This window comes from Styela clava, chromosome 13 (genome assembly GCF_964204865.1).
Source record: "Styela clava chromosome 13, kaStyClav1.hap1.2, whole genome shotgun sequence".
NCBI classification, from domain to species: Eukaryota; Metazoa; Chordata; class Ascidiacea; order Stolidobranchia; family Styelidae; genus Styela; species Styela clava.
In genome coordinates this window covers 1,774,328-1,799,130 of record NC_135262.1, presented here as the reverse complement: position 1 = coordinate 1,799,130, position 24,803 = coordinate 1,774,328, and the positions used below count along the sequence as shown (strand labels likewise).

The 24,803-nt window shown below is 36.7% G+C and overlaps 1 protein-coding gene across 2 annotated transcripts in view; it reads left to right on the top strand.

Annotated features, from left to right (window-relative positions):
• The window catches only part of LOC120332290 (tyrosine-protein kinase Fer-like), a 35,381-nt gene extending 15,824 nt beyond the window's left edge, over positions 1 to 19,557 (top strand). For both annotated transcript variants that reach the window (XM_078119035.1, XM_078119034.1), the window contains 12 exons: positions 1,622 to 1,761; positions 2,822 to 2,889; positions 4,019 to 4,102; positions 4,747 to 4,941; positions 6,401 to 6,523; positions 6,976 to 7,080; positions 7,646 to 7,713; positions 8,040 to 8,134; positions 9,732 to 9,855; positions 10,733 to 10,890; positions 11,659 to 11,781; positions 13,581 to 19,557. In XM_078119035.1, the coding sequence (XP_077975161.1) occupies positions 1,622 to 1,761; positions 2,822 to 2,889; positions 4,019 to 4,102; positions 4,747 to 4,941; positions 6,401 to 6,523; positions 6,976 to 7,080; positions 7,646 to 7,713; positions 8,040 to 8,134; positions 9,732 to 9,855; positions 10,733 to 10,890; positions 11,659 to 11,781; positions 13,581 to 13,717 (1,420 nt within the window). In that variant the 3' untranslated portion in view covers positions 13,718 to 19,557. The remainder of the gene's footprint in view (positions 1 to 1,621; positions 1,762 to 2,821; positions 2,890 to 4,018; positions 4,103 to 4,746; positions 4,942 to 6,400; positions 6,524 to 6,975; positions 7,081 to 7,645; positions 7,714 to 8,039; positions 8,135 to 9,731; positions 9,856 to 10,732; positions 10,891 to 11,658; positions 11,782 to 13,580) is intronic.
• The last annotated feature ends 5,246 nt before the right edge of the window (positions 19,558 to 24,803 follow it).

Genomic DNA, 24,803 nt, shown 5'->3' with positions numbered 1-24,803 from the left:
AATAAAATTGGTGTGGTCTAGTAGTTGATGACCATAGTCATCGTCATCTCATGTCAAAATTTTGGGTCCAATTCCATGCCCTCACCCAGGTTTTCACTAACAAACAAGGACGATAAAATTGAGTGGTATATTTGCGTCATAGTGTTTTTATTTTTTCGTTTTCAGTAGCTATGATACTATCTCAGTGTTTAAATGAGCATAATGTGCGCCAATGTCGCAGGAATATCAAGTGTTAGTGGGTCGTTTCGTAAAATTTGAAACATTAATACAAGTATTTAATGAAGTCACATTACAAAGATTTCTGAACGAATATATATACTAATTTGAATATGTAGCAATGCCATCAAGTCAATTTTATCAGAATTATTGACGAATACGCAGTGACGACATTTTCGAAATTTTAGTTAACGCAAACATAACATAAACAAAAATACAAACATAAAAGAACAACAGGTCTCGGAGCCAGTTTATTTTACAGTGGCGGTAAAAACGAGCAAAAAAGTCGACATGAAAGAAAGCAATCAATGTGAAATTAATTGGGAATTTAGGTTCCAAATTATTACGATAATTGCGTTCAGCGTTCGTCGCCAATGAATGCACAGTTCTGCGAGAAATTAAAAAAAATTGAAAAGTCTGCCTACAAACTTTATGGGGCCGGCTGCAAAAAACAGTCCGGCGGGCCGCGGGTTGGGCAGCCTTGAGCTAGACCAGGGTGGTCCAAGATTGGCAGCTCCGCGGGCCAAAAAATTACTTTTGCATTCTTCGTGGGCCACAATAGTGCCAAGAACTTTGCTCGTTTAACTTCGCTAGTTGCCTCAGCAAGCCATAGCACTAGTCAATACAGTGACATTAGCGATACAACAATATGTCAAGGTTTTTTGGTTAATTTTATGACAAAACAACACGAAATGCGATTTTTTGATTCCTCTTCGATTGCGACGCGGGTCACAGATAATGAAGCATCGGGCCACATGTGGCCCGCGGGCCTGGGTTAGGACCACCCTGAACTAGACCATCCACCCATTCAAAATTAGTTTGATAAAAAATAATTTATTGACAGCTGTAATGTAATGTGGTAATCTTGAATAGTCGACACATACATAAACCACCAAGAGCCTTGCAAGCAGTGTTCCCTCTAAGGTTTGCGTGTGTGCACGCGCACACAGCTTTCAGAGGCCGCGCACACGCATAGATTTACTGCACACAGACGTATTTCGATGTAATGTAACAATGTGCTCGGTTGGCAGGTTGAGAAAGTTTGTTGTTGGCCCACTTATTACCCGGTTAGAACGCCAAAATTTCTTCATTGGTTTTTGCACAAATATTTCCAAAAAAGTGCGCACGCACCAAAATTTCTGCACACACATACTACAAAAAATTAGAGGGAACATTGCTTGCAAGAATGTGCAAAAACGTTGAAAACAGTGAAAAACCGTCAAAAAACACCAAAAAACGTGAAAAATCACTAATTGGGTGTTTAAATCGAATTTAAAAGATTAAGGCGGGGAATTAACTGAATTAGATGGAAAGGAGTCTCACAGATTACCCCTCACAAAATATTCACTGCTGCTTGAACGTTGGGCCGACCAATTTTAACTCCTTTTTTTTCTACCTCATACAGTCTGCTCAACAAAAAGTTGGAGTACACAAATTTGAAGTTAAAATTTGTTGAGAATGAAGTTACTGAGAAGAAATTACAAGAACAACACACAAAAACATCAAGTTGTATCAATTCTCTCGGTGACAGTATGCCACCACCTGGTAAGAGCTTGACATTTTTTTTCATTTGACAGGAACGGGATTGGTGTGGCAAAAGTATGCTGTCAGATTTTCCCTATTTATCTTGGAAAAAAGAAACAGTCTGTAAAATGGCTCATAAAATGACCTCTCGTCCGGTTACTAGTCCATGTTGAGTGTGGAATTAGTTAGCAAGTGATATGTTTCAGATACTAAAACATAAAATTGCTTCAATTCTTTGGTGACAGCACGCCACTGCCTAGTAAGCGCTTTAAAATTTTTTTTTGCTTGAGGGCAACGGGATTTGGTGGGGCATAATTATGCTGTCAGAATTTCCCTATTTATCTTGGAAAAAGAAGCAGTCATATAGCTAGCCATGAACTCTCGTCCGGTTACCTATCCATGTTGAGTATGGGTTACTTAGCCAGTGATATTTTTCATATACTAAAACATATATTTGCTTCAATTCTTTGGTGACAGCATGCCACCGCCTGGTAAGCGCTTTGAAATTTTTTTTTCGTTTGAGGGCGCAGGATTTGGTTTGGCAGTTTTGCTGTCAGAATTTCCAGGTAGCATCCTATAAGATAGCTCAGTCATGGAGAAAGCCGTGACCTCTCGTCCGGTTACTAGTCCATGTTGAGTATGGAATTAGTTAACCAGAGATATGTTTCAGGTGCTAAAACTTCAAATTGTCAAAAACTCTTTGAGCGACAGCGTGCCACTGCCACCAAAAGGGCAATTACCTTTTTTTTCATTTTGGGGAGGGAAATGGCATGGTGCCAACTGAATAGTTTATAGGGCAGACTGTCGCTGTCAGGAGTATAATTATTTTTCATTAGAAAAGGGAAATGGTAGATGATGTCTCTATGAAAGCCTGAAAAATGATTTTTCAAGAATTTTCATATTTATCTTGGGGGAGACAGTATGTCACAACCTGTTGAAGCTTGTGAATAATTTTTTGTTTGTTTGGTGGAGTTGGTTGAGTGTATCCCCACTGGCTTGTTTCAAATGTTTTCCATTTCATTTTCTGTTCAAAAAAATAAAACAATAAAATAAACTTCACAACTGTATTCTCTTTTCTCAGGGCTAAACCTCCCAGCACTGGATACCATCAGCACCAGTTCTTCTACAAGTGACATTAAAAGTCCCAAGGTAAGTCATCTATGGTTGGGATAAATTGGGTGGGCTATGCCAGACTGAAATAATTGCAACGTGCAAACATGTTTCTAGGCCAGTGAGTCTCAAGCTTTTTAAGCCGCGCCCCTTTTTATAAGCTTGTGTACCAGGTTAGGCCATAATTTTATCCTAATTTTCCTTATTTTAGTTCTATTATGAGTTCGGGGACTGTCTCTCTTATCCAAGTGAATATACCGCCTGCCCATTGGTTTCAGTCGCTTTACACAACTTGATGTAAAGTAGGCGAAAAAAATTAGTTACCTCCATATTGGTACATATACTTCTGGGGCGACCATGATTTTGTCAGTGTGGCAGGAATAATCTTGGTTTCATATCCCATGTTCACAACCTCATCCTGTGTCTAATAAATTAAATAGGCGATTTTTTAGATTATAAGACTTTTATTTATAAAAACGACCCTTGTCATACACATATACATCAAATACAATTTATTTTTTCACCAAATCTCCCAGATAATATAACCTAATTAATACATCGGTTCTGTCCCCTATTAAAATATTCTACTCATTAAATTGAAGTTTAATCCATATTCCACAGATAGCAATAATAGCTTATAGCGTATCGACGACTGCCTGGCCTGAACAGGGCTCTTCTTGGTATGAAACTGTCTCTCATAAGAGTTTTTTTTTTTCAGACAAATTTAAAATGAATTCTGAAATTTCTGTGGCTACATGTACATGGCCTTTCTAGGAATAAGGGTTTTAAAACACTATAAGGAATTTATTATTATTTATTACTTATTGATTTTAATCGGTAAGTATTTTGATAGGTATTTGTCTGTATGTCTGTCTGTCTGTTAGATGCACGCGATATCTCACGAAAGCGAGATTGAATCTGCTCCAGATTTTGCAAGTGCATTCATCACAGTTCAGATCAGAAGCCTATTGATTTTGGGCGATTATGTCGTATAATTAGCAAGTTAATAATTAATTAGTGATGGGACACAAGGTGTCACTATGGAGTAAGAGCGCTGTTTTGGGGGATCCCCTAACTTTCGATCAATAAGTCTTCTGTCTCTGACCGATATTCTCGTTTTATTATTTTTATCATAAAATTATGAATTTGTTTCAAAACATCTTCTTAGACTCCAGCTGGTGGAGGAGGATTGAGAAGTATTTTTCCTTTCAAGCAGAAATCGACAAAAACACAGAAAGATTCCAAGAATAATGTAAGTATAGTTTTAATCGAGGGTTTCACAAAATAGGCTCTCTGTTCTTCAGGGGGTTTTCAGGGTAATATTCATCATCATTGAATTGAAATTAAGTGACAGTTATTGGTTTAACTCAGAGCTAGCCGAATATTTGGGATCAAATCGAATTGCAAAATATTCCAATCGTTTTGCGACTAATTTGCGAATCGCAAAAATGGGGTACATAAAGCGGGAAAAGCCTTTGCACAGCGTTTTTCACAGAGTAATCAGAGGCTGCTCATGGTTAGATGACTCTCCCCCCTCGCATAAGTGATTTCCGAATATAGCCTTCATTTCACGTTTAAAAAGGTGTCACAATATTCACTTAGGGACATCCCTACCCAATACAATTGGAGGGGGCTACAATACTAGGCTATTTTTTTCTACAAGAAAGCTCTCAGTTCTTTTTAGTTTCATTGCTTGACAAGGTTATTTGATGGCGTGTTTTCACTTTGTTGAACGTGAATTACATAATGGGATTTGGAATCCACCAATTAAAATGGCACTCTAAATAACACTGGAATGATAAACGGGGCCATGAGTGCTAAAACCCTTCAGAACGGGGCCATAAGCCAACCCAGAGTAGAAGTCATAATCGTTAATTAATTTTACACATTTTTCAGATTTTTGATACATCCAAAGACATTCGGGATCAGGAATGGTTCCATGGTTCAATTCCTCGGAACGAGGCGAACGCTTTGCTGCTCAGTAACGGAGATTTCTTACTCAGAGAAAGCCATAATTCTCCCGGGGATTTCGTACTCTCCGTTCTACACGAGGGAACTCGCAAACACTTCAAAGTCAACAGGACTCCTAATGTGAGAGAATTTTTTTCTTGCCACAATGGGGGGGAGGGGATTTTCGTTTTTTAGGGTCTGCAAGGGGTCGGGGTGTATCTAAAAATATTACTCCGAATCCTGTGGGAGTAAGGAAATTTTTTAGTTGGGGGCCAGGCTCATGGCGCTCTGTTTCAATTGTTTAATGATACTACATGGATTTTATCCTTGGAAGGTTCACCATTGAAAATTTCTTTCATGGATTATTTCTCATAGACAAAAAGCAACTCTTACTTCTTTAGGGTGACCTTTATTTCCAATAAAAGGTTTTTTAGTGGTTTATTTTGTCTCTGCCTTTGTAAAGTTGGTGAAATTAAACTGGAAGGATTCTTGAACACGGCTTTGTTTGAAGAGTAAGGTGAAATTAAGCGATATAAGAAAAAATAATATTGCTGAATAGAAAAATGGGTACTCCCGTAGTGTGTGTACCAGGTTAGGATTAGTCCATAATTTTATTCCAATTTTCCTTATTTTAGTTCTATTATGAGTTCGGGGACTGTCTATGTTAGCCAAGTGAATATACCCCCTGCCCATAGGTTTCAGTCTCTTTATACAACTAGATGTAAAGTAGGCGAACAATTGTTAGTTACCTTCATATTGGTACACATACTTCTGCAGCATCGAAAAATCTAAATGTGATTCAAATGAATCTTAATTAAGTCTACATGGTGTTAAAAAAGTAACGCAAAATTAACAGAAGTTAAGATGAAATGCTACTGACTGACACCTTTTAACAGTATTGATTACGGTGAAATGCCATTTAAACATTTCATGACTGACCCTTTTTAATAGTTTTTAATTACGAATTACGATGAAATGCTACTTAGAACATTTAACGACTGACACCTTTTAACAGTATTGATTAGGGTTGGGCCATAATTTTATTCATTATTTTAGTTCTATTACGAGTTCGGGGACTGTCTATGTTAGCCAAGTGAATATACCCCCTGTCTATAGGTTTCAGTCCTTTTACACAACTTGATGTAAAGTAGGCAAAAAAAATTAGTTACCTCCATATTGGTACACATACTTCTGGAGCGCCCATATGTTTCCCCTATCTGGCAATTGAATCTTAATCGAGACTATATACCAGGAGTGGGCACGGTTTTTAAACCAGGGGCCTAAAATTTTGCCCATTTGGACTGGCGGGCCATGAAATTGTGACGTAAGTTTTGAACAATATTTACAGAATTACATAGCAAAGGTGGAAAACAATACGTTCCGTGCCAAAACTAAATTTAAACACTATCTCAACAAATTCCTGGGTAATTTTTAGCTAAAACATCAAAATTTGGTTTTAGTTTGATTGTTGCAGCATAAGGCGGGCCCGATTGAGTTACCCAATGGGTCGGATTTGACCCGCGGGCCGTGCTTTGCATGTCAGATATATAAACTAGTTTCTTTTTGTGCTTTCTTGGGTCTGATTTCCCACTTTTTTCAGGGCAAGTTCAAGTTTGAAGTGGAACAATGCAACACCATAGTTGAACTAGTGGAATCTCACTATACCAAAGGATTGCATATCACCAAGCAGTCACAATGCATCATCGCAAAACCAATAGTTAAGGTGGGTGAAGTTAAGGGGTGTGTCATGTGGGTGTGTCTTATAGCATCATCATAATCTAGCGGTTAAGATAGCTGAAGTTGTGGGGTGTGGCATACAGGTGTTTCTCAATGTGTCATCATAAATATAATAGCGAAGGTGGATGAAGTTATGGGGCGTGGGTGTGTCTCAATGTGGCATAAATTGTCTACATATATTGGGTGTTAAAAATGTTGTTACCACTGGCATCAACAGCATTATTTTAATGCATCATTTTAATGCCTTACATCACTTACTTTATTTTAAGGAAATTGGTCTAGTATCGTAGTTTTTTTACAATTTGAATTCGGGTTACCCTAACTTATACTATAAGCTTCAAATTTTCTTGATAGATAAGTCCATTTTTGGCTTGTTTTGTTGTCAGCGTATCCGAATCTCATTCAATCTTTTTATTATTCTTATTTACATTCTTCCAGGACAAATGGTCGCTCAGTCATGCTGATCTTGAACTTGGAGCCAGACTTGGCCGAGGAAATTTCGGGGATGTTTTCAGAGCATATTTTAAGAATGAAAATATTGATGTAAGATGATTTTTTTTTCACATTTTTAGACTAGTCAAGTTTGGCACCTGATGTGATGTCATATGGCACATAGCGTGTAATATAGCTTTCTTCTCACCTATTACTTATCGATTTTAATCGGTAAGTATGTTGATAGGTATTTGTCTGTATGTCAGTCTGTCTGTTAGATGCACGCGATATCTCACGAAAGCGAGATTGACTCTGCTCCAGATTTTGCATGTGCATTCATCATATCTCGGACCAAAAGCCTATTGATTTTGGACGAATTATGTTGTATAATTAGCGAGTTATTAATTAATTAGTGATGGGACACAAGGTGTCACTATGGAGTAAGAGCGCTGTTTTGGGGGATCCCCTAACTTTTGATCGATAAGTCTTCGGTCTCTGACCAAGACCAATATTCTCGTTTGCTCCTTATTTGGAGCAAAGCTTTTAATACCGGTATATGTTAGTTTTCTTTAAAAATTTTGTCCCAAACACAGCACTGCACTTAGCGTGTAATATGCTTTCTGTTCGTCCTGCTTTTGGTACTATTTAATTAGAATGGGTTCCATATGTATTCCAGGTTGCAGTGAAAACTTGTCGAGAGAACGTTGATCAGAGAACGAGAGATAAATTCTTAATGGAAGCAAGGTTGGTTTGATTTGATATTTTAATCCTTACTTAAAGGGAAATCTGATAAGATGGCTCTATCATATGGCGAACCGTTATCAGGAGTTATTACAAATACGATAATAACTTTTTACCAAACCGTTAGCATGTTATGTTTGAGCATACAGCATGACACATTGTGCACTGTGTTGTGAACCCCTGGCCTTGCTGGGTGTTGCAACTTACATGAAGAAAGTAAGGAAATTGATCAAGATTAATGGTAATATTGACTTTAAGATTGACTTTTCGAATAAAAAACAACAATTTGTAGCCACATCATTATGATTCTAAAATTCTTTTTTTTTCAGAATTCTGAAAGGATATGACCATCCTAATATTGTACGATTGATTGGTGTATGTACTGATATGCAGCCAGTGTATATTGTTATGGAACTCGTTCCAGGTACGAATTTTAACATCGATTTATTACTTATCGATTTTAATCGGTAAGTATGTTGATAGATATTTGTCTGTCTGTATGTCTGTCTGTTTGTCTGTTAGATGCACGCGATATCTCACGAAAGTGAGATTGAATCTGCTCCAGATTTTGCATGTGCATTCATCTTATCTCGGATCAGAAGCCTATTGATTTTGGGCGAATTATGTCGTATAATTAGCGAGGTATCAATCAATTATTGATATAGTGATCTAGATTTTTGTGAAGCGAGATAATTTTGAGACCCGCCGAGTGTGTGTGTGCGATGCGCAGTGCGCAAGTTACAAGAGCGGATGAATCAAAACTGCAGTTTCTGTTTTGGAGGATCCCCTAACTAAAGATCGATAGGTTTTCGGTTTCCAACCGATATTCTCGTTTGGTTATTACTGCTATCTTTCCTCTTTGGATAAGCCCGCTGTCACAGATACACTTTATTTTGAAAGGCCCTAAATTTTGGATCAGTTTTATGTTTTTGTTTGAAGTAATGTGTACCCCCTTTGTCTATTCCATTGATTCTCAACTTTTTTGTTAAACCACTTCCTTTTCCTAAACTCTTTAACTATTTTGAAACTCAGCGCACTTTTTTGCAGAAACTGCGAGGGACTCCTTCAGATAGAACCCTTTTTTTAGAGACTGAAATTGCCAGTTATGCTAGGAGTGAAAGTCGCATGAAGAGTGACCAAGACATTTTTTTAAATTTAATTACCATACGATTCAATCACGCGCAAATAACCGCAACACTATTCGAATAATTTGCGACTCTATTCGACAGACCTAGTCAGGGACAAAATTCTTTTTTTTTTTGCCCACCCTATTTATCACACCCTGGGTGATGTGGAGGGCGTGGGATTCGAACCCCAAGACTTTAACACGTGATGCCATCATACTCAAGCCTAATTGACCGCTAGGCCAGCGGTTCCAAAAGGTTGCGAAGTGCGTCGCGACGATTTGCTAATGCGCTCTGAAAAATCAACAGAATTGAGCTCAACATAACTAAGTTATGATTGAATATTTTATTCATCATAAGTGTTTCTTGTTTCTTATTTTAAATGCTGTGTACATGAATCAACAAGAGAGCTATGCTCAAATATATGGACACGTAGCGCCACCCAGTGGCAATAATTTTGATGACGTCATAGCGAGAGAAAAAAAAGTAATAGCCTTCTGGAGAAAAATTTTATCTTTAACCACTGAAAATATCAAAGCAATTGGTTCAATATTCGAAGAGAAAAGCGATTTTTTAAAAATGGAGACGGAGACAAATAACAATAACAATAACAACAAAATTTTGAAACGATCGTTATGGCCACTAAACGTGTCCAATAAATTCATTTTATCTTTCTATGTTGTTCCCTTTCTGTTACGTAGTGTCTTTTCTGTGAAAGCATGCTGTGAGTTTTTTCCCTTATAATTTGAAGCCGCACGAGGAAAAAGTTTGGGGACTGCTGCTCTGGGCTACCATGTTAATCAGTGTGGGAATACTCTCGATATACTTTCCATGATACCTACAATCTCTCTTTAAACAAAATAAGTGACCTTTATTCTTTGACCTTTCCACTTCCAGGTGGTGATCTAACTAAACATCTGAAGAAAAGCGTCAACATGCTGCAAAGTAAACAACTTGTGAAGATGTGCATGGATTCCTGTTCAGGATTGAACTATTTGGAGGAAAAGAAATGCATTCACAGGTAGGATAGACGACTGAATCATCGCCTCTCGTTCGGTTACCAGTCCATGTCGGGTACAGGATTAGTACGTTAGTTATTTGTTTTCGGAAGCATGGACTTGGTAAAGTCCTATCAATAATTAATGTGTCCAAAAAAAGATTACCAGGATAGTTTTTTATTCATGCTTTTGAGTAGATTTAAAATAACTGAGATCCAGTTGTGGATATATACAAGGATTTATTTTAGATTATTTGGGAGCTTACTTATCACAGACCAGCGGTTCACAATCTAGGGCCAAAAAACGTCGGAGGGACGTCATAATTATAGACACAAAACTAATTTTATTTTTCACTTTACAAAAAACTCCCCGTTTTTCTAGTTTCTTTGCTTGAGGTTATTTCACAATGTGTTTTTCACTTTAAGCATGAATTGTTTGAACATATTGGATTTTGAATCTAACACTAAAGAAAACACTAAATACTACTGAAATGAGAAACAGTGGGGCCATGAGTGCTTCCAGAGGTGGCCGTGGTCTATAAATAGTTGGGAATCACTGTTACAGACAATATGGTACAGATATGGTGAACCATGCATATGGTCAGTTTACCAGGCCCTAACAGGTATGGTAACCTGAAATACATTTCATATGCATGGGACTATATCTATATGGTCCCATCACCGAGCATTTCATGAGCCTCTTATCTTTCTGATGGATTATGAGTCACCTGCGATCAGTCACATCAAGCTCAGCTTCTTTGAGAAGCGTTAGTTCACAAAAATACGATTAATAAGCGCCACTGCATTTATATTTTGTTTGTGAACTTAAACATAGATCTTGTGTTGCTATTCATAACAGAGATAATTAACTTGTCCTAATCGAAGTTAAACTCTATTCTAGGGATGTAGCCGCCCGTAACTGTCTCATAACGGACGATGGAGTCGTCAAGATTACTGACTTTGGGATGTCTCGTGAGGAAGAGGATGGCGTGTACAGCGTATCTGGAGGAATGAAACAGATTCCTATCAAATGGACGGCACCAGAGGCTATGAACTATGGTAAGTATCATGATATCTATCAGGCAGGCCTCTTAGTAAAATATGTTGTCCAGGGCCTAGACTGTATACAGATATCAACTGAAAACTTAACTTTTGTAATAGTAAATAAACACTTCCTTAGTGCTTTATTACTTTTCAAAAGATACAAAATCACTATTGGTGTTGTGGTTGGTTCAGCTGTCTTTGTGAATTGAATTATCAGCCCCAAGTAATTCACGGTTAATTTTAGTTACGCAAAGGTTCTTTCATAGGATGCCACTTTGAAAATAGTTCGATAAAGTAGTTTGGAAAAAAAGCGCATCATCCATCTTTGAGCAGAGATGGGGGGGAGCTCCAAACCATTGTTATATTCTTGATATTACCACTACAATAAAACACCAGTCCAAATTTTAAAACTGTCTTGAAAGTTTTAAATATACAGATGCGGCCCGCATGAAAAAATTAAAATTGTGCGGCCCTGGAAAGTGCCAATTTTGAATGTTGTGCGGCCTATAGAAAAATTTTTTAATTTAGTTTAATCTGGTATGTACGAATAACTATAATCCCTTTATGTTGCAGAGCCTATACCTGAGTCCAATTTATCCATTTGACGTTACAATGCCCTAACAGGTAGCTCGTACGAAGCGAACATCGTATGTCATGAGATCAATAACCAAAATTTTTGCGAATAAGGTTCGATCATCGGTATTGTCCGTTATTTGTATCTGGCCCTCCGGTATCAAAAGCTGCACATCCCTGATTCAAACTACTTTTTGATGTTCATTCCAGGCACATACACCCATGCAAGTGACGTTTGGAGTTTTGGAGTCCTTGTTTGGGAAATATTCTCCTACGGAAAAGTTCCGTACCCTGGGCAGACTAACACACAAGCAAGAGAAGGGATTGAGAGAGGTATGGCAATTAGTTTTCCTTGATTTTTTACTTATCGATTTTAATCGGTAAGTATGTTGATAGGTATTTGTCTGTATGTCTGTTTGTCTGTCAGATGCACGCGATATCTCACGAAACCGAGGTTGAATCTGCTCCAGATTTTGCATGTGCATTCATCTTATCTCGGACCAGAAGCCTATTGATTTTGGGCGAATTATGTAGTATAATTAGCGAGTTATCAATCAATTATTGATATAGTGATCTAGATTTTTGTAAAGCGAGAGAATTTTGAGACCCGCCGAATGTGTGTGTGCGATGCGCAGTGCGCAAGTTACAAGAGCGGATGAATCGAAACTGCAGTTTCTGTTTTGGGGGATCCCCTAACTATCGATCGATAAGTCTTCGGTTTCCAACCGATATTCTTGTTTCCTTCTTGGCCTGGGTTTTCAACAAGTGGCCTGTTCTGTCATACTTTACATAATTATCCCCGGGCAAGAGGAAAGGAGATAAGATGGATTAATCATATGGTGACCATGGCCTCTCGTCCGATTGTGGTACCAGTCCATGTCAAGTAGTTAGCCAGTGCTTTGTTTTCGGAAGCATGGACTTGATAGTGGGGGAAGCTGTGAATGATCAGCAGTTACGTGAACCACCTTACGGTGGCGAGGAGTCCAGCAATCCTCTCGTACATAACCCCAACGAGATTCATGTCCTCTTGTACATAACCCCAACGAGATTCATGTCCTCTTGTACATAGCCCCAACGAGATTCATGTCCTCTTGTACATAACCCCAACGAGATTCATGTCCTCTTGTACATAACCCCAACGAGATTCATGTCCTCTTGTACATAACCCCAACGAGATTCATGTCCTCTTGTACATAACCCCAACGAGATTCATGTCCTTGCCGCCCCCCCCCCAACAGATTCAAACCTGAAAATCTTCGCAGGGTAATCAGAGGTACAATGGCAAGCGTATTCCTAAAGATTTGCACAATGTGCCACACCGCCTGCGTTTCATCTGTTTAATTTCCTGATACCTATTGCAGCATTTCTGAAGTACCAAGTTGTATTTAAGGAGGAAAATTGACCTAGTATTTTCGTGGCTTCACAGTTTTGAATCCAGTGGGGAATAGTTATGTGCGAGAGGATTGCAGGACTCCTCGACGTAGGGTGTTTCCCTTCCTATGGTTGGTTACAGCTTCTCCCACCATCAAATCCATGCTTCCAAAAACAAAAATGGACTAATAACTAGGGCTGAGCATTTCGAATCGAACATGAAATTATTCGAATCGATTCAGAGCAAAATTTCGAATCGCCGCCATCTTGTTTTTTTACTTTCCGCCAATGTTCGAGGTGAATTTCCCAATTTTTTTTATTGACGCAATTCTGACATATGACTTATTTCTGTAGTAAGGCATTAATTAAAACGTGTTTTTTATTGTGTGAACGCTCAGCAATCTGCCTGAGTGATGTATTCTATGTTTTCAGTAGTAATTTATGTGTCTGGAGGACCTAATACAATAAGAAAGTTACATACAATTTTATATCTCTCAAGTATTCGGGATTCGATTCGAAAAAATTATTCGATTCGATTCTGAAATCATCAGGTATTCGAAAATGCCCAGCCCTACTAATAACCAGATAGGAGGACATGGTTTGCCATATGATCAAGTCGTTTTTCCGGCTTTCCTCTCCCCCAGGTTAAATATGTAAATCCTATTCTAACTCAGTGATTTTCGGACTTGACTCGGGTCATAATTTAAATTCTCCACTCGCTGACCTCTGACTCTTTCTAACTTTCTTTTTATGATTTTCAGGGCAAAGAATGCAAAACCCTCACGGCTGTCCTGACCGAATGTATAATGACGTTATGTTAAAATGTTGGGATGCGGAACCCACAAGGCGGCCCAAATTTGCTGAGTTGCTGAAAATTATCAAAGCTATAAAAGTGTGATAGAGGCATGGCATCTTAGTTTAAACCGTGGCATTTCATAGTGCCATGCTTGATTTGTCTTTGATGCCTCTGGCTGGAGATACCATTGATGAAGTGTCACACATCACAAAATATATATCATGTTTTCTGTGATGTTATGTGTGGCATTTCCATGATGTCACTTATTGACTTTGGTGCCTCTGGTGTGAGTATTCACAGACAGAGTATCACATAATGTATTGTATCTGTCATGTCATATCTGATGTTTCTTGTGGCATTTCTATGATGCCATGGCACATATTGACTTTGGTGTCCCTGGACATGGTAACACGAATAAAGAATGTTTCCATTTAATTATTCATACCTAATGCATTTATCTGTGGCATTGATAAGATGCCACGCCATGTAACTGCCTTGAATTCCTACCCTAGTGGCATTAGTTTGCTTACTCATACAAATGTATACATTTGCGGACCAGGGATAGTTGCAATCATGACATGTATTTGATGCCACATTTTTATGTTAATGCCGCTTTATTCAGAACATCGTCGTAATATCATATATCGTTTTGCTGTTTGAAATTTTACCACTAAATAGCCCTATTAAGCCATTTGCCTTTTTCAGCATAAATTCTGTAATTTGCTCATTTAAGTAAATTTTTTCTGATTGAACTACTTGTTACCCAATTGATTTACTTTTACTATGAGTCGCTATAAAGCGATACGTATCATACAAGATACTGTTTGCCCATTGAGTAATTTTATCTGGCCTTCCATATGCTGCCATAACCAAATTAAAACAAAATTTGAGTTTTAGTTGAAAATAGATCAAGGAATTTGTTGAGTTTGCGATTAAATTTACTTTTGGCACGAGGTTTACTGTTTTCCACTTTTGCTTTTGTAACACTGTAAATATTGTTCATAAAATGTAACTGTTTACGTCAGTCCCCTGGTTTAGAGTCTAGGCAATGTAGAAATAGGAATTTCATTATTTTTTTATTTTAATATTAATAATCGAAGCAGTAATCCTGAGAAGCATTTTAATGTTTTTATTTCATTTTTTATTTCTTCTTACTCTTGTCAATACCTGATTTAGCAGCACTTTTTCCTCTATCAAATTGTGTAACAGTTTTATAAGGCTAATAATATGAAATAATGTGACTATAACTTTCATCTTAACTGAGGAGGGGAAATACCCTTTCTTTTACTGAATAGGAAACAAACAATCAAATTGAAAGAATTCTGGGGGCCAAAATTAGAAGCGAGAGGATATTTGCGGGCCCGGAGAGGGGTGCGCCCGCAAGGATCTGATATCGGTATCGGAATAATAATCAAGATACCAGTATAATTGAATTGTTACGACATACACACGGTTAAACTTTGATAATGATGTAACAAATAAAAAAAGTGTTGAACTATTTCACTTAAGTTTGGCAGGCCATAATAAATCGTTACTGCCTGCGGGCCATGATTTTGGGAACCACTGCTCTAAGCCAACTGTGAGAATTAATACAGGGTGTTAAAAAAGGTAAAGTAAAATTTTTCGTCATGACAACGTTAAAAAAGTAATCTTGAAATGTTTCAATAGCATTTCATCGTAATTAAAAACTATTAAAAAGGGTCAGTCATGAAATGTCCAAATGGCATTTCACCGTAATCAATACTGTTAAAAGGTGTCAGTCGTTAAATGTTTCAATAGCATTTCATCGTAATTAAAAACTATTAAAAAGGGTCAGTCATGAAATGTCCAAATGGCATTTCACCGTAATCAATACTGTTAAAAGGTGTCAGTCGTTAAATGTTTCAATAGCATTTCATCGTAATTAAAAACTATTAAAAAGGGTCAGTCATGAAATGTCCAAATGGCATTTCACCGTAATCAATACTGTTAAAAGGTGTCAGTCGTTAAATGTTTCAATAGCATTTCATCGTAATTAAAAACTATTAAAAAGGGTCAGTCATGAAATTTTCAAATGGCATTTCACCGTAATCAATACTGTTAAAAGGTGTCAGTCGTTAAATGTTTCAATAGCATTTCATCGTAATTAAAAACTATTAAAAAGGGTCAGTCATGAAATGTCCAAATGGCATTTCACCGTAATCAATACTGTTAAAAGGTGTCAGTCGTTAAATGTTTCAATAGCATTTCATCGTAATTAAAAACTATTAAAAAGGGTCAGTCATGAAATGTCCAAATGGCATTTCATCGTAATCAATACTGTTAAAAGGTGTCAGTCGTTAAATGTTTCAATAGCATTTCATCGTAATTAAAAACTATTAAAAAGGGTCAGTCATGAAATGTTTAAATGGCATTTCACCGTAATCAATACTGTTAAAAGGTGCCAGTTGTTAAATGTTTTAAGTTGCATTCCATCTTAACTTCTGTTAATTTTGCTTTACTTTTTTAACACCCTGTATGTGAAGTGGGATTCAAACATGTCGGGATGCAACATTTTTAAAACACCTCGCTCATAATTAGGAGGTATTTTATATAATTTGCAGACCTCCTGAAATATGCGCACCAAGATGGCGCACAACCTGAACTCGGGCCGTGTACCAGGTTAGGATTCAGGTTGTGCGACATCTTGGTGCGCATACTTTAGGAGCACCTAATTTGCACGTCAATCAAAAAAGTTGTACGCTACTCCATATTGGTATTAGCACTAATAAAAACTGTACTTATCTTTATTAATAACTGTATTGATTTATTAGAAAATGTTCCCAATTAATTTTAAATATTTCGTTATGTCACAAAATGTTACTCTCTGAGTATTGGACGCGGGGGAAGAGCAATATTCGGCGCTCCAGAAGTATGTGTACTAACATGGAGTTAACTAATTTTGTTCGCCTACTTTACATCAAGTTGTATAAAGGGGCTGAAACCTATGGGAAAGGGGTGTATATTCTCTTGGCTAACACAGACAGTCCCCGAACTCGTAATTGAACTAAAATAGGAAAAATATGAATAAAATTATGGCCTATACCTAGCCTGGTAGACACACTACGGGTGTAACCTTTTTCGATACATTGCACTTCACTTATAACCTATTTTAAATCCCTTTATTCCTCTCTCACTATGTTCCCATTATCTGTTCAATCTCTGAGGATCTTTATTTAGTTTGCAGACAATCTAGTTTCAGCAGTGTTTGAATATTTTCCTCCCCAAAAATCTTAAGTTGTAATAGGATTTTGAAATCTTTCAAAGAAAAACCCAATTCTGTATTATAAGTTATGTATCTTATAAACTTGATTCAAAAATTGATTTCAATCAGCCCAAACTTTGTATTCTAAACCTGATTTAATAATTCACAGTCAGATTTTTTGAAAATTACTCCACGGTTACCACCGCATGTCTTGCTCAAACTTTACTCACTCAACAGCTCCCTCCAATGGCATGATCCCAAAATACGAAGAGAGATAACATTTTCTTACTGTTTTAATGATATGATATCTTAATATAATAACTTGTACTCAGACCTTTGCAATTTTATTCTTATATATATAATCAGTATGCATTTTTTATCCTGTCAAAGTTGAAAATTTAGGGATGTCACAATTTTTGTTGTAATATTAAGTATGTATATTTGTTTATTTGCCTCAAAAATGTGACAGTATCTGCATAATAGAGATGGGATACATGTTCAAGATCTTACTGGCCTAAGACACAGATGTGCGACATGCACCCCAACAAGTATAACTGCAGTTTAGGACTGCCCATGTCGAGAGATTCAAAAGTACATTGAGTGTTTCGGAGATTTTGCATCTTTCTTTTCGTAAGATTTTTTTCATCAATATGCCACTCAAAACATACAATATAGCTGTTTTGAATTTTTCTGCAGTATTAGGGGAATACCCAGAGGGGGTTGTGGGTTGAAACCACCTTTTAAAATGTAAAAAAGGCTGTTTTTTGTATCTAACATAACAATTCATAGCTTCAAACGCTTTTTAGTTCTTCAAGACTCTTTTAAATCCACGTTTACGGTATGACTTGGCAATTTTAAATTTAGGAACCCGCCTTTGAAAATTCTTGTACAGTACCCTAGCAATCATTGCATCCACTAACACTAGTAGTACATGGTGTTCCAATCAATCTTGCTGTATACAGAATTCGGGGCTCCCGAAGTATGCGAACCAAGATGGCGGACATCGGAATGTAATATGTGTATTAGGTTAGGGTTAGGCCATAATTTTAGGTATAAATACTACAGGAGGCTCTTGGCTAGTCTTCGAACTGATAATAGGACTAAAATAAGGAAAATTGGAAAAAAATTATCGCCTAACCCTAACCTGTTACCCATGTTACGTTCCGATGTCTGCCATCTTGGTTCGCATACTTCGGGAGCACCCAGAATTCTTGCAGTCAATTCATATCGATCAACTAACAAGAGGGCATAGCTGAGCACTCCGAGATCAAGCATGTAAATAATATTACTCAGCAAATTTTTCACCGCCTAACGATGGTGTTGCAGTGTTTTATACATTATGAGTATGCAGTCGTAATTATTTCGATAAATTCAGCGATTAATTGAGATTTGTGACATCCCTAGCAGCCATTTCTTCAACATTTTTGCTTCATTTTATGCAGCTTTGTAATATTTGCACTAATAATTTTATAAAAACTGTACCTGCTTAAACTTATCATGTTTTAAGCGCTTTGCATTGTGATTCTATTTTATGATTTAAATTCATTGTTCCAACCAATGGTGTTGAGCCAGGTTCCATACTCCAAGTTGATTGAAATTTTGATTTGAATTGACTTAAACTTCATCTCTGCAATGTAAAATAACAAAATTTCATAATTTTGCATTGTGATTGCATTTTACACTCAACTAAGGATGATTTAACATTTGTCCATCTAATTTTTTGATTCTATTCTGTGATTTAAATTCATACTCTTAGTTGATGAAAATATTGATTTTAATTGACTTTAGCTTCATCTCTGCATTGCAAAATAACTAAATTCCGCAATTTTGCATTGTAATTCCATCAACTAACTTGCTAAACTTGTATGCATCGTATTTATACTTTATTATTAAAAATTGACCATTTTAACCTGTCCTATGGATTAGGATAAAATAGCCATCCAGTTCCCCAACCTTGAAAACTTATTTGGTTTGAGGTATTCATTCCATACAAACCTCCAGCCATGCCACCACTAAGTGTGAAAGAAGCATGAAACTTTGTCTGCTAGCCAAATCAGACTTCTTATAAGGTAACATTGGTTTATGTTACTCAAAAAAAATAGAGGTAGCCAACTAGAATGATTTTGAATAAGTTCTGAAATGTTTTCGAATATGGACTTTTAATTATACAGGGCGTCCATAACATTCCTTTACAATTTCAATTTTGTTATGAAGTCAGTTATCAATATATCTTAAACAGGTTTGTTGCTTTTAATCAAAAAGTATTTGTACTTCATTTAATACATCTGTGTGGCCGAAACAATATCGATAAATTCCCTTTGCGCAATTTTTCAAGTTTTTATGGACACCCTATCCTAGTTAGAGTTAGGTCCACAGAGAAATTAGCACAAATCATTGTGAATTGATAAAAATTGTATTTGGTAATGCATAATAGCTGGGATGAACTTTGTTTTAATTAATATCCTTTTATTGGAGCTCTTGTAGTATTTACACTAAGATGGCGCACAGCCTGAACATAGTATGTGTACGTGGTTAGAGTTCAGGTTGTGCGACATCTTGGTACACATACTACGGGAGCGTCCTTTTATTTACACCTGAAGTTGAGTAACTGGGAGTGATTGATATTTGTTTAATTAATTTTTTTCCATTTCCTTTATTGTGTATCAATGATTTAATCATGTACCCAGGATGTACTAAATACATGTATTTTTATTCCTTACTCTGTGCTTTTTTTGAGTGAGTGGGATAGCTTTCATATTTGGGCAGCATGGTGGCCAAGCGTTTAAAGCAGGAAAGTGCAACATTTTTTGTCGGTGGGACATATTCCCAACTTCAGACACCTAGCTGGACCACACGATAAATTCAGCTTATCCATGCAGAAAAGGCAAGAGAAGAGAGTTGCTTAGCCTTGCAGTAGTAAAGGCGCCTGGCAAAGATTTAACATAGCAACAAAATGACAAGCAAATAAATTATGTATTTTTGCTAATGTGAGTGACTTTTTAAATATAAACTGTCGGATTAGGATTTTATTCTTGGTGGGGAAAAATCTGAGTGTTGTCAAGCCACACTAAATGCCCTGGGGGACGGTTGTTGGCATTTGTGGCTCGCGGGCCGCCTGGTGCTCACCCCCGGTTTAGTGCGTTATGTATTGGCATCACAGATTATAATTTCGGGACTAAATCCCATGTTTTCTCAAGCAATGCCAAACTAAAAATAGCTGGTTCGTTCCAAATAACAGTAGTTCCATTGCTGTCGTTAGGTATCAGTAGGGGCTTGTGTAGGGCTTTGTTCAGAGCGATATTTTATTTTTATTTTAGTTCTTGAGGGCGGTGAAAAAATTTGGCCATGCCAAGTGGGTCGTGTTGAATAAAGTTCGAAGAACACTGCCTGTAGCCTATTATTGGCTTCATTATAATTCTTTTCGGGACTCCCGAAGTATGCGAACCAAGATGGCGGACATCGGAACGTAACAGGTTAGGGTTAGGCGATAATTTTGTTCCAATTTTCCTTATTTTAGTCCTATTATCAGTTCGAAGACTAGCCAAGAGCCTCCCGTAGTATTTATACCTAATATTATGGCCTAACCCTAACCTAATACACATATTACATTGCGATGTACGCCATCTTGGTTCGCATACTTCGGGAGCACCGTCTTTTCATATGATTCTTTAAAGAACATTTGGAAACTTCAAAACCAGTGGATAAATTAGGTAGGCAAAGCCGAACTGGAATTGTAATACTATTTCCAAATAACGCTAGCCTTATCAATACGGTAGATATCAGTGAGGAGTAGAGCCTTGTTCTGAGCAAAAGATTTTGAAAGTGTCACTTACAAAAACAGGGGATCCCGAAGTATGCGAACCAAGATAGCGGACATCGGAATGTAATATGTGTACTAAGTTAGGGTTAGGCCATAATTTTAGGTATAAATACTACGGGAGGCTCTTGGCTAGTCTTCGAACTGATAATAGGACTAAAATAAGGAAAATTGGAAAGAAATTACTGCCTAACCCTAACCTGTTACCCATGTTACGTTCCGATGTCCGCCATCTTGGTTCGCATACTTCGGGAGCACCCTAAGAAGAGCTTTAAGAAAAATTGGCTATGTATGATACAAAAGAATGCCTAAAAACATATATAAACCATAAATTAAATCGCTTACTAAATTTAATATTGAATAGTTCAGATAAAATTTGATAGATTAGGCAATGACACGAACCGATGTTTGTAGTGGCACTCCCGTAGTGTGTGTACCAGGTTAGGGTTGGGCCATAATTTTATTCCGATTTTCCTTATTCGATTTCTATCACGACCCCGAGGCTGTCTGTGATAGCCAAGTGCCAACAACTTGTAAAGTAGGCGAACAAAATTAGTTATCTCCATATTGGTACGCACACTTCTGAAGCTCCTTCATATTATCTTAGAATGGAATTTTATCTCATCTAATTAAACAAAGCCCCATTATATGTGTTTACCCACGTCTGATATCTGTTTATTTTGGAGTGTCGATATAATTATACAAGTGTGCAGTTGATAGTCAACTATTGAGCTGGTTTGTATAATAATTTACCCGTGTTTTCCACATCAGGTTTCGTCTAGTTGACATTTATTCATCGATTTATCAATAATTTTGTTAAGATTGAAGCTGTTGAGTTATAACACAAGTGATTTGATTGATAGGTAAACTCTAGTTATTTTCTTCTCATGTATAACAACATCTATAATTTGTTTATCCCCGAATCATTCATAAGTTAGGTATGAGGTGCATAATTATCAGAAATCCACCCCGTGCAGCAGAAAAGTCCCTGCTCACAATTGATCCGTGTATGTTGAAACCTGGAAAGTTGGTTTTTATGGTATTTCGAGAAATGAAAGGCACATAATGCCGCGATTATGGCATTGATTTTCAACTCAGAACTGTCTTTAGCAACCCTAGCATTTTCCCTGCTATTGTTGATTTTGTGAAGTCTACCAAGAGAGTACTATAGGCATGTACAAAGTTTGATTTAAATTGTCTGGCGCAAAAGACTTAAATTGTTGAAAGCGCCTTATACTTTCATACCACACACACCAGATATCTGAAGTTTTTTTCTTTATGTCCAATCTCGCTAGGGTTCATCATGATAGGTTTTATCCATCATGTCTATCCTTGCTCATAGGTTCCCTGCTCATAGGTTCCAGTCCCTCTACACAACTCATTATAAATTGGGCAAACAAAAATTACTGGGTTCAGTCCGTATAAACTTAATCATTTTGTCAATAAGTTTATGGTGTTCATAAAGTAGTTCCTTTACCATTTCAATTTTGTTATGAAGTCAGTTTTCAATATATTTAAACCAAGTTTGTGGCTTTTCAATAAGTAATTGTTCAAGAATTTTTACTTCATTTAATACATCTATAAATTCCCCTTGTAATTTTTAAATTTTAAGACTTTATGGACACCCTAGACTTCATACGTGTTTTCATGAAGTGTAGACTCAAATTTCATTAGTTTTAGTAAATTTTGTTGCTTATATTCAATATATTGATGTATTATAAAATGTGATATTCATGACCTTAAGCTGCCTGATAAAGCTTTGATGCCGTGTAATTACTTCAAATGAAAAATATTAGGGATGGTTAGATGGGTCCCTTATTCTTACATCAGCAATTAGGAAATAGGACAACTGATACTCCTAAAGTATGTGTACCAGATTAGGGTTAGGTCATAATTTTATTCAGATTTTCCTCATTTTATTTCTATTATGAGTTTGGGGACTGTCTGTGTTAGCCATGTGAATATATCCACTGCCCATAGGTTTCAGTCCCTTTACACAATTTGATGTAGAATAGGCGAACAAAATTAGTTACCGCCATATTGGTAAACGCAATACTGGAGCGCTGGACATTTACAAGTTCCTATCTGTGTTTCTCTCCAATCTCCTTCAGGCCAACCAGGGGAAACACCTCAAAATGATGAAGATTAATGTTTACCAATGCTCTCTCTCTTTTTTCCTATTTATATCATATATTTAGGCTGTATCGGTTGCTTCCAATTTTTTCCTTTTTTGAGCAAATTTTGATATAAATTCACTTAAAAACATCCATTCTAACATTCATCGACATTTTCTCACATGTGGAAGTCAGGAGTGGGGAGAAGGCAATTTGGAATGGATGAATTTTTAAAACAGCAAATAATAGTAAATGTTTCTTTTTAATGGCTTTGATAGCTTGTTGAACTTTTCAGCACGCGATCCCTTCTAATTGTAAGTAGACTTTTATAACCTTCTGTATCTGTTAGCTGTAAAAATGCAATTCTAATCAATTCTTAGAAAATGGTTGTTGCTTCCTGACACACATTTAAAAAAGAGAATAATTTCTAAATCGTTATATATGCTTGAATGTAAAAAATGTCATGAGCTTGTATAATACACTAACAGCTTCTGCAAAATTATAAATAGTTGCTAATGTTTGATAATTTGGTAAAGCATTGAAATGAAGTGGAAATGCATTGAAAGAATAGAGCACTTGATGCCTAATTGGTCTCACCATCTATTATCTGGTACAAATTATTTTATATATATGTTTTCTTTTTATTTTCTATATCATTTGTCTTTAACCAGACATGGCTGAAATTTTCTATGTGCTCAACCATTGAGATCATATATCATATTCATCTGAGTGTACCACATTGGAATTTAACCTGATTGAATTTGCTTACAATCGGCCTAGATCAGGCATACTCATTGCTTGGTTCATAATAATTTGGTCAAGAAAGTTTTGTCCCTATTGATGTTATTTACTAAAGTTATGAAAGAAGTATTTACTAAGTGATGGGCATAGACTAGATTGAACTGAACCAGGGGCCAAAAATTTTGCTCAACTAGTCTGGCGGCCATGCAAGTGTGACGTAAATAGTTATATTTTATGAACAATTATTACAGTGTTACAAAGCAAAGGTGGAAAACAATGAGCCTCGCTCCAAAACTAAATTCAACCACAATCTCAACAAATCCCTTGAGGTATTTTTAGCTAAAACATAAAAATGTGGTTTCAGTTTGGTTTGGGCAGTATCAGGCGGGCCAGATTGAATTACACAACGGGCCGGATTTGGCCCGCGGGCCATACTTTACCCATGTCTGATCTAGAGCAATGGCTCACAACCCTTTCTTCAAGCGACCCAAATTAAGAAAATGAAAGTAGATTTTGCAAAATCTTGCTGCCCAAGGATATTATCAAATACTAAACAGGGTATAATTTCATTACCAAAATTAAATGAATAGTACAAAACAATTAATTTTGTATAACATTTTGTATAACAACTTTTCAATATCAAATATAAAATAAACAGTAAAACTAACTGTAAAAATAAAATTATCATCCATTAGTTTTTCATTGAAATAAGCAAGCAACCCAAGAAGCTTTTCAGGCGACCCAGTTTTGGGCCGCGACTCGAATGTTGAGAAAAGTGGTTTTCAAACTTTCATGATCCATGGTACCTTCCCAAATACTTTCAAAATTTGTGACATCTCTTTTTCAATAAAAATAAATATTTAGCCTTCAATGGCTATCCGTGAGCTATTTTATTCTCCATGTTTAATAATAAAAACAAACACCAGTAAAAGAATAAGATTCCGGTCAAGTGATAAGAAAAGTATTTGATAAAAGATTGGCATAGTCTAGAGCAGGGCTACTCAACTATTTTTACCGGAGATCCGCATACAAAATTTCAAAAATATTTGGATACGGTCTTTCCAAAAATTATATTTCGGCATCCTTAAACACGCACTTCCTCGACCGAATAATGATTATCAGCCAATCAAGATTGTTTATTTTGGCGTTATAGTTCTTTTCATTTATATTTAAATCTATACAAGTGATTTTATAAAAGAAAACTTCAAAAGTGGGGCTAATGATCCAAAATAAAGAATTAGATGCGGTCCGAATCGAATACCCGAAAGGTCCGGATTCGGACCGCGGTCCGCC